The sequence below is a fragment of the Cyphomyrmex costatus genome, unplaced genomic scaffold, assembly GCF_001594065.2.
Source record: "Cyphomyrmex costatus isolate MS0001 unplaced genomic scaffold, Ccosl1.0 scaffold1248, whole genome shotgun sequence".
Lineage (NCBI taxonomy): Eukaryota > Metazoa > Arthropoda > Insecta > Hymenoptera > Formicidae > Cyphomyrmex > Cyphomyrmex costatus.
Genome location: NW_017275227.1, coordinates 1 through 10,735, shown reverse-complemented (window position 1 = coordinate 10,735; position 10,735 = coordinate 1). Strand labels below are relative to the sequence as shown.

The following is a 10,735-nucleotide window of genomic DNA, read 5'->3' as shown; positions in this document are numbered from 1 at the left end:
ACATTAAGTAAATGTCATATATTTGTTAGTGCTGCAAAATTCTCTTCCCAAAAAATTAGAAATTATTACGATCAATCAGATAAATTCTTAACTATTTGATAACTAATGTTATTTCGTAATATTATTATAAAAGATGTTTTTCTAGATGTCAAAAAATAAGGTATTTGTAAGAATTTTTTTACAGAAAACTTTTAAATGTTTTAAATTTATTTGAATGTAAAAATATATATTTTATAAATATCTAAATTTTTGTGTCCATTTTGGATTCCTCCTTCTCTCTATTATGTGAACTGAATCATATTTAGGCTTCCTTATTTAGAATACGTTCAGATTTCTACCTGAGTACCTCCCAGATGTGTTCCTTTGTTGTTTACCGCATTAAAACAAGAGTAACATATACTTGCAGGAATATCCTGCATATAATGCAGGTGGATGGGAACGATAGAGTGCAATCTTAGGAATGTTCGAATTCTCATCAGTGCTCCCAGGATGTCATTCTTGTTTAACGTACGGTAAACAAAAATGGAGTTGATTCCTGGGTGGTACTTTGGTAGAAATTTGAATATAGTCTGGAATGCGTTCTGTTTTGGACTTACACTTATAGGCATTATTTGTCTTTGTTTAATATTTTCAGAGATAACAAAAATGAACTGATACTGTTATTATTTGAAATTCAAATTCCACTTTTGAAGCTATAAAGTACTACTGTAAAATATTACATCGTACTCATTGTCAGACTACCGCCTCTTCAGACCGACCCGACCACTAACTTTAACTATCGACCAATAATGTATCAAACACAATAAACTAATTTAAGTGATTGATTGGCAGTCAGAGTTGACAGTCGGGTTGGCCTGAAGAGTCGGCAGTCTGATACGAACTTAAAAAATAAATGATATGAAAAAAGACATCAGGGATATGACCCAAGACTCCTGTTTCTTCCATATTTCTAGACATTCGTCTTTTCTACCAAGCCACAAAATCCTGGTATTTTATAATGGTATTTATATAAATTCTGTAGTTTCTCTATTATGTCTAATTTTTCTAAATTTTTATAATGCCTTTGTGAAAACGGGACATCTTTACTAGACTGCCGACTTTTATGTAACAGAAATAAACCTGATTTCGAGCTATCCTTATTTAATTCACGTATACGCATATATGCGTTCTGTCTGCAAGTATACCATATGATACTGTCTGTGAATTGTTAGTAATATTGTGTCTATCTACGATATTGTTCGTATGATTTATACATGTGAAAATACATCAACTTGAAGGAACCGCACAGCAGATCTATTCTGTAACTCTTTAACGTAAATTTCGTTTGAAAGCCAATTGGACGAGTCAAGATGGCAAAGCGGCTAGGCATGCTTGCTGAGCGAATAAATATAACTAATTGTTATTTGTGGATCCAAAAAATCATGTTTAATTGCTCAGGAAGCAACCATTTTTCTTTGAAATTTTAACAGAATAAACTTCAATATGTTTCTCGAAATATAGAGCATATACAGGGGCGTTCCAACCCGGGTGTGCAAAGAGTGCAGGGCACACGGGCGCCACGTTTAAGGGGGCGGCACACTCATGAAAATTTTTTCAAAAACAAGTCCTACCTCTTAGAAAATTGTTTATTAAAAAAACTTTTTTATTGAGTCCTTGTAAACATTTAACTAAAATTATTGTTGCCAATACTATCGTCTTACGAGGAGAATCAAGAATCAACAGACAGATAAATCATAAATATATTCTGTCTTTACTGTATAATTTGATACAATTTAATATAATTTATAGCACTGTGTGCCGTAAACTCGCGCTTACCGCACCATTTTCCGTGTCGTAAGTGGCACTTTCTGGCACGCTATCGCCGTTTTAAAATTATCTGTTTCTAATGTAGAATCTGATATAAACGCTATTGATTTATATGAAGAAATTGAAAATTTGTCAGTTTATGTTGCATCTGATATGAATGCATTAGATATTTTACAATACTTATTATCAAATGATTTAATAAATATTTTTCCGAATTTATCCATTTCTTTGAGAATTTTATTAACAATGCCTGTTACTGTAGCTACCGGAGAAAGATCGTTCTCAAAATTAAAAATTATTAAGAATTATTTACGTTCTACAATGAAACAAGAACGTCTTACAAATTTATCTATTATAAGTATAGAGCGAGAAATTTCAAGAAATTTAGATATAACAGACATTGTTAATGAATTTTCAATTAAAAAGTCAAGGAAAGTGCAATTTAATTAAAATAGAATAAATAGAATCTATAAAAAATATATATACATATATAATGTTAATATATATTATATAATGAATAAGTTTTATTCTGTTAGTATAATATATTTAGATTTTCTATTTGTTTTATAAAATTATTTTTAAAGTTTGTTCGAATTTTATTTTGTCACGTTTGTTCGATGCAATAAATTATAATAACCTAAATACGCTGTTTTTATTGTTCTCTAGAAACAACTACATATTATTTTTTAAATTGAAATATAAAAGAATATAAAAAGATATAAGTAGAGGCGGCAAATTTAGTGTGGCACCCCGGCGCCAAGTACCCTAGGAACGCCCCTGCCGTTGCAAATTTTGAATGTAAAAGAATTCTCTGAATATATACACACACAAACACATTCATTGGATCATAATGGCGAGAGTATGGAGAAATCCAATATAAGCAGAAACATTATATGAGATATTCACACGAGATATTCATACACAATATACATACATACATACATATATATCTATATGTCTCATGTTTAAAAATTTTTTATTTTTTTACACGTATAAAAGATATATTTAATATATATTTCACATGAAAAAAATATATATCTCTTAATGTTTGTATCTATATATTAAACGTCTTTCTTCTTTCAATGTTATAATTTAATGTTTTCTTTATAAAATTCCTAAAACGCCTAAATTTTCTTTTTTAAACTCCTACAGAAAAAAAAACCCTTTAATAGTAACAATGAGATAAACATGTCGAAAATGACTGACGATTGATCCTTTGATATAACTGTAACAATTTCTAAAAAGTGTAATAATTTGCTAGGTTTTTGAGAGGAATTTTTGTCTTTTATTTACCTTTTATATCTTCGTCATCTATTGAGCCGCGATTGTCAATGGCAACGATAATTACGATACCGACGTATCTCTCGAGTGTAAAGATTCTTCCGTTGATGGAAGAGAAGACGAAATAGAAGACGGTGACGAATATGGGGAAGACGTCGAGAGACGAGACTCTGGTGAAGGCGTGTTGGGTTACCTTATGAGATTGCATAAGGTAAATTTACCGCAAGTTCGACGAGCATATTGAATGAATCACCATTGTGTTCGTGAACATAAGCGTTTTCAAGACTTCGCGTTGACAGGCCACGATATACGATGTGCTGTTGAACGACAGGCGATACCAAATGCTCACGAGGTGCGCTCCAGTATGCAGCAGGTTCTTCGCGGGTACTCTCAGAATTCTCCACATTGGAAGGGTTAAGCCTACAAAACAAAAAAACGTTGTCTTTAAGAGCTTCTGAGTAGCCGCGACGGCTATGTTGGAATTATGACATCATAGGCGAGAAATGCACATTAATTTTTGTTGCGTGTCACAAATAAGCAAATATTAACGAAATGGCACGCAACAAAAATCGTCAAAACGTCACTTTTCCACTCCTTTTATTCAGCCTTTTGTCGTGTTTTCACGCCCATTCAGCCTCGTGGCGAAACGCTACACACACGCACGCACGCACGCACGCACGCACGCACGCACGCACGCGCGCGCACAAAATCATGAGCTTCATGTCTGTGTGCTCACTTTCGGCCCGAAAATGAGCGCACGGACATGAGCTCGTATTTATAAGTGTAACTACCAGTTTTGCTAAGTCGCAGACTAATTCGGTGTCGCTACTATCAACACGGGGTTCTTGGCTGACTAGTCAGTCTCGCTTGTGCATAGTGATGAGTCGTAGCATTTGAATTTTGTGATTTGATAATTTAATTTAATACTGTCGAACTATTTGTGGTGACTCATTGTGTCTGAGACTGATTGGCCTAAATTATTCTGGAGACCGGTTTTGAGATTGTTTGCGTTGCAGTATCGTGGTGAACATGGTGAGTCTCCTCACTCCCGGTAAAATAGTTGCAATTTGATAAATTTAATTTGAAATGATTATTTTTCTAGACATCTTGGAAAATTAATTTCCCAGATTTTCAACTTTCTTTTATTTCTTTCCTTTCTTCCGTTATTATTCATTTGATCGTGCTCTTTAGGATGAAATTGTCATCAAAATCTATTTCTCGGTTGTGAGGGAGCTCACTATGATTAAACATCTTTTTATCCTTTGTTATTTTTAAATTATAATTTACTTAAGTAATTTTTTATTGTCTCTGAAGAAGGCTCAAAAAGCTTGCCTTCGTCGAGCATACGGATGAGAAATAGTGTCGCCATCTAATTGCTCGACTTGAGCCTCAGCGTAAGGACGAACGATTACATTGGGCCATCGTATCGAAGGATGTTCTTCCTCGCTGTGGTAGTCGTTCAAACTGCTTTCGTAATCGTTCGGACAGTCCTCGCTTCTGCGTACGCAAATCTTGAATGATACATCTAATATTTTCACACATCTAACTAATCTATTCTCCCACTTATTTTTTATAATTCTCCAAAAAAGGAACCTTTGCCATTGTTAGCATATTAGCAGAGTAGCGAATTAGTTGATAAGCAAATTAGTTAATAAGCAAATCTCTTTTCGAGCTGTTGACTTTTCGTATAAGTCGATCGGCGTTGTCGAGTCGGTGGAATTCTTCGTTCTTAGTTGTCAAGAATATAAACAAATAAGATGCAAAGAAAAAGATACTTACCGATATGTGGGTTCCTCCAATCCACGTTGCGGAAAATTTATGTTGAATTGTGCCGGTGGGTCCTCAATCGGTTCAAGAGGCGTTCTTCGTCCATGCCGAAGAGGACTGCTGGAGTTTACACGACGAGTACGACGTGACATCGTGTAACGATTTGGATCCTCACCAGCCTCTTTCAGAATTCCAGGAAGAATGCGTCGTCTAGCATTTATAAACCAGTTACACACCTGCAAAATTTAATGTTATTAGCAAATCAATGCAAATTAGAGGATAATCAACGAAAAACAGCTTAAACTGTTATAATCCATTAATAAATCAATTTATTTTGATGAAATTCATGTTTAAAAATGGGCTGATGTGTTAGATACTTATTACAAACCAGGAATGATTTTATTAGTTGGTTTTGGTGAAGAGTATCCTATATTTGGTCAAATTAAATATATTCTGTTTGAAGTGGATACTAAGGTTGTTTCTTATATTTTAAGAGGTTTTGAGACCTTATCATTCTCTTCTTTGTGTGTATCAAGCATATAAAGTTGTTACTATAATAAAGTGGATTTTTATAGAGCAGAAGATACTTCAAAGTATAAGGCACAAGTTATGAAAGAAGGGATTTTTAATGCGCAAATAAAATAATGTTAAAAGTGTAGCTTGAATTTCTTTTTCAAAATGCAAATGTAAGCATATTGTATTATAGAAAATGTCAAACAGAGTATGTGCCTTAATATTATAATAACGAATGTCAAAACTTATACCCAGCAAAAAATTAATTCGTTAATTGATGTCAAAATGATGTCAAATTGACGTCATTCGACGAATCATTTTGCGCTGCGTATACAAATATTTTAAGTAAAGAAATGTGTTTAAAATAAATATAAGTTTAAATATGTATTTACCCATTCTACTTTATTCTTCTATATGTAAATAATAATCAATAAAATGTTATGTTCTTTTACAGCTGTTAATAACTTAATACTTATAAACTTTTCTTTCTTATATACATTAAAAATTTTTTTATAATCTTCTAACATTAAGCTCTGTTTTGTGTATCTGTGTCTTTTATTTATTTTATCATTAATATATAAATTTTAATATTTACAAATTACAAACGATGTCAAATTATAAAAAAAAGATCTACAAATTTCAGCATTAAAAGCTATATCAGAATATGGGACATTGCTATAATTGTAATTTGTAATTATAACAATGTCCCATATTCTGATACAAATTTTAATGCTGTGTACTTGTAAATCTTCCTTTTATAATATATTTTGTAATTTGTAGATATTAAAATTTGTGCATTAGTAATAAAATACATAAAAGTTAACACAGATATACAAAACCGAACTTAACACCTACAGATTATAGACAATTTTAATGAATATATGTATATAAGATAGGAAAGTTTACAAGTGTTAGTTTGGGTTACGGAGATATATAGATAAATCTGTGTTAAGCATTAAAAATTTATTTTTTGTGTACTATTTACCTGCATTATGGTAAGGCTGGTCTGGAGACTGAGCGTTTTCTTTTCAACGTCGTTTGGATAGGCGTTGAATTTGTGGTCGCTCAGCCACCGTTTTAGAATGTTAACTGCCTTCTTCGGCAGATTTTCACGACGCCTCCGGCCCGTCGTGTTCTGCGCGTTGACAACACGTCGATTGACGCGATTTTCACCGCGGTTTACCGGCGACCCACATGGTGAAGTATTCTCCGCTTCCGATGAGATACTCTCATCGTCGGTCGGAGGCGACGCCCTTCTCGTGGCAAGCCGTCGATTGCAGTAAGGCACTGTAATTAGAAAATAATAAACTGATTACTCAATAAAATAAAAGTATCACCTGCAAAACAACAAACAAAATACTATAATTTTGTGAATAAAAATTTTAATTTTTTAAAAATCGAATTCTAGATTCACAAAGGTGTCTAGTGTATCTGTCAATAACAGACTCGCGAATTAAAATATATTTTTATTCAATATCTATTATTAAAATCATAAAAATGATTTTTAAAAAAAAGACATCGGTTATTTCAAATCATCATGATCATAAATTCAAATGGGAAAAAATTAAAATTTTAGATAGTGAAACTTCATATAATAAAAGATTGATTTCAGAGGTTAATTGGTATCATCTTTCATTTTATTTGTAACATATACACTAAACTATAACAATCCATAACTTAGCATTGTGATGAGAAAGAGAGAGAGAGAGAAAGAAGGGAGATTTTTAATCTTAAATTCCATATCATAATCACATTAAGAGTATCTCTTGTTATTTTAAAAAGATATAATAAATAAATCTATTACATATCTAAATGATATAATTAAATATATAATTTAATTATTTTGTTATTTAATTTTTCACGACTGCTTTACGCTGCAGATTACTCTCGAATTTTTGAATATCTTGTATATCTGTATAGGAGTGAGAAATAACAGGAGTGAGAAATAAGATACTTATAGTATCATTAATATTATCGTTACTTTTTTCTATCTGTAACTGTAACGGTAACGTTATTAAATTTTTACAGTAGCAGTAATAAATTCAGCCGTTACACTTCTATCGTTACTTCAATCTACTCTTATTACCGTTGTACATATTCGCATAAGTTTTAATTAGCTAGAAATATTTTACTTAAATCACAAAATAAATATTCTGAGCCAATGTGAGCCAACACAGGTTAATCGAAAAATATATACATATATATGAATACATATTTTTCTTTACTGTTATGAATTAGGCTCGGTTTTCGTTTTACAATAAAGTTTATTACGGATTTATTACAACAGAAACTGTTACACGAGATCAGAGCGAGCTCTCTCAGAGTAAGGCAAACGAACGTCTAAAAAAAATGATGCACGAAAAGAAACAAAAAACGGCAGAATTCAGGAAACGAACATTACTGACATAAAGACATGTTCACAGTAAATTCGCAGACAAGATTCTTAATTTTATAGCTTAGCGCCATCTAAGAACTACCTCAACGATTATACTTTCTCTAACACCCTCTCTTAATCGTTGACTTTTTGAACATGTTTCTTTAGTCTAAATAAATAAATCTTTAGAGTAATATAATTGTTACTTAAAAAAACGCAAATATAGATATTTATTAGACTCTTAAACAATGGATTTGTCTAAAGCTCTTAAACTTAAAAGAAAATATCTATGTTTAAATTTTAATTTAATCATAAAGAACGTTTACATAAAATAAGCAACAAACTTTACTTGCTTAAAATTAGATTTTTAAACTTCTCAAATTTAATATGGTAAATATCTAGAAAAGGGGAGCCCCTCCCGATGATCTTGACCTTGACATATGTTGTCAAGGTCATGACCCTGAGTGACCTCCCGCAGGTTTTAGGTGGCGGTCGCTGTCCGTTAAAAAGTTATTAACAAAAAAAGTTTCAAAATTAATGTATCATTTCTGCCATATATGTATTATAACAAGTTCTATTTTACATTTCCTTCCGTTAGAAACGTTAAACTTTCCACGCGAAGTAACTCTCACCTCCCCCAACCCCCTGCGAAGGGGCACACGACTTCTACGATTGTACTGTTGCTATGATAGTACTGTCGGGGTAGACCTCTGTGACGGTGTGGGTGCGGGGGGGTGGCCGAAGGTCGCCGTTGACAGAGGTCTGTCCCGACAGTACAATCATAGAAGTCGTTTGCCCCTTCGCAGGGGGTTGGAGGAGGTGAGAGTTACTTTGCGTGAAAAGTTTAACGTTCCTAAACAGAAGGAGATGTAAAATAGTACTTGTTATAATACATATATGGCAGAAATGATACGTTAATATGTATAATTTCCGAGAAATGGTACGTTAATTTGAAACTTTTTTTGTTAATAACTTTTTAACGGACAGTGACCGCCACCTAAAACCTGCGGGAGGTTACTCAGGGTCATGACCTTGACAACATATGTCAAGATTATCGGGGGGGGGGGCTCCCCTTTTCTAGATATTTACCTTTAATATTACCGAGTGGTTTGGTAAACACATCTGCTATTTGTTCGTCGCTAGGACAATACTTTAATTCCAATATATTTTCCGCATATTTCTCATTTAAAAAATGATATCGAACATCTATGTATTTACTTCGTTTGTTACCTATACCATTCTTTATAATTTGTATAGTACTTTGATTATTATTTATCAATATATAAATTGACGTTAACGAAATTTCCTGTAATTTCTTCTATTAAAGTTCTAAGAAATATAATTTCTTTTACACATTCCGCTGCCGCTATAAACTTTGCTTCTGTACTTGATAAAGCTACTATGGGTGGCTCATTTTAATCGACGCACCCGAATATCTCCTAAAATACGCCAGCTATAAAAAAATGTTTCAAATAAAAATGGAATGGTGTCGAGGGGGACACATTTTAGTCACATTGTTTTTTTTCTAAGTGGAGGCGCTAAAAAGATATCAAGGTCACCTCCACTTTTTTAAATGGAATTATGTAATTTTTTTTAAATAACGTGATTCCTCTAACTATTTTGCATATAAAAGTATTAAGGTAGAGATACCAAAAAACCAATAGTTTTCGAGATATTTTACACTTTATTTTGGTACATTTTGACACAAAATGTTAAATAACTCGTAAACTGTTGACTCTTTGATTATCGTACCTTAATACTTTTGTGAATAGAATAATAAGATAAATCAAATGGTATAAAGAAAACACATAGTTGCTTTAAAAAAAATATGTATGCAAAATGGATAATTTTTTAAATACGCAACTATGTGTTTTCTTTACACCATTTGATTTATCTCATTATTCTGTTCACAAAAGTATTAAGGTTACATCAACTAAGAGTGAAAGTGATGATATTCGAGAAAGAGATAATTTCAAACAGTTTCTTGCAAATTGGTCAGTTCAATTCAATATCCCACACGTTGCATTGAAATCACTGTTACAAAAACTGAAGGAATATCCTATTTATGAAAATTTGTCTTCGGATCCGCGGTCATTGTTAAATACCCCGAGAAATATACAAATAAGAAATGTTTTCCCTGGAGAATATTGTCACGTAGGCTTATCAAAGGGGATAAAATCTATTGTATCTTGTATGTCGACTGTACCGGATGGTATCATCAAAGTATCTATCAATATCGACGGTTTACCATTATCAAAGTCATCACAGAAACAGTTGTGGCCTATATTGGGTTCTGTGAAACCATTAAAAAATGTTTTTGTAATTGGCATATATTACGGAGAAGAAAAACCAAAGGATGTAAATGATTTCTTAAAGGATTTTGTGATAGAAGCAAAACAGTTGTGCACGGAAGGAATATATATTAAAGATATTCTATTGCAATGCACAATTGACTCATTAATCTGCGACATGCCCGCAAAATCGTTTGTTTTATGTACGAAAGGACACTCAGGATATTCGAGCTGTCCTTCTTGCATTATCGAAGGTGAATATATTAATGGAAGAGTGTGTTTTCCACAAATCCGTGCTCATAAAAGAACAGATGACGATTTTATAAATAAAACCGACGATGAATATCACAATCCCAGGATTACCAGTTGTTTGTTAGAAATTCCTGGTTTTGGCCCAGTTACAAACGTGCCAACTGACCCAATGTATTTATTGTATTTAGGTATTATGCGTAGAATGCTCAACCTATTAATATCCGGCGACTTGCAATATCGGCTTCCAAATGTCGAAGTCGAGCGAATATCTTCTTATTTAGAAAATGAGATTGCACTACACATTCCCAATGATTTTGCGAGAAAACCGAGATCATTAAAATTTATGAAATTATGGAAGGCTACTGAATTCCGACAAATTATATTGTATACCCCAAGCAGCAAAATAGGGCGAAATTATATCTATTCGACCTTCTGATAGGTTAAAAAATCT

General features: G+C 32.6%; 2 protein-coding genes across 2 annotated transcripts; one reads left to right on the top strand and one right to left on the bottom strand.

Moving 5' to 3' along the window:
- Positions 1–3,150: 3,150 nt before the first annotated feature.
- Positions 3,151–7,463, bottom strand: LOC108782376 (homeobox protein Mohawk-like). Its single transcript, XM_018550650.1, is given in 6 exon segments — positions 3,151–3,282; positions 3,285–3,507; positions 4,435–4,584; positions 4,867–5,090; positions 6,353–6,654; positions 7,454–7,463. Coding segments are annotated over 6 exon segments (1,041 nt in total).
- A 2,471-nt stretch (positions 7,464–9,934) lies between these two features.
- Positions 9,935–10,455, top strand: LOC108782375 (uncharacterized; the record flags this gene model as incomplete). Its single annotated transcript, XM_018550649.1, has 1 exon — positions 9,935–10,455. A coding segment is annotated over exon 1 (521 nt), but the record flags the coding sequence as incomplete, so codon positions are not given.
- Positions 10,456–10,735: the final 280 nt, after the last annotated feature.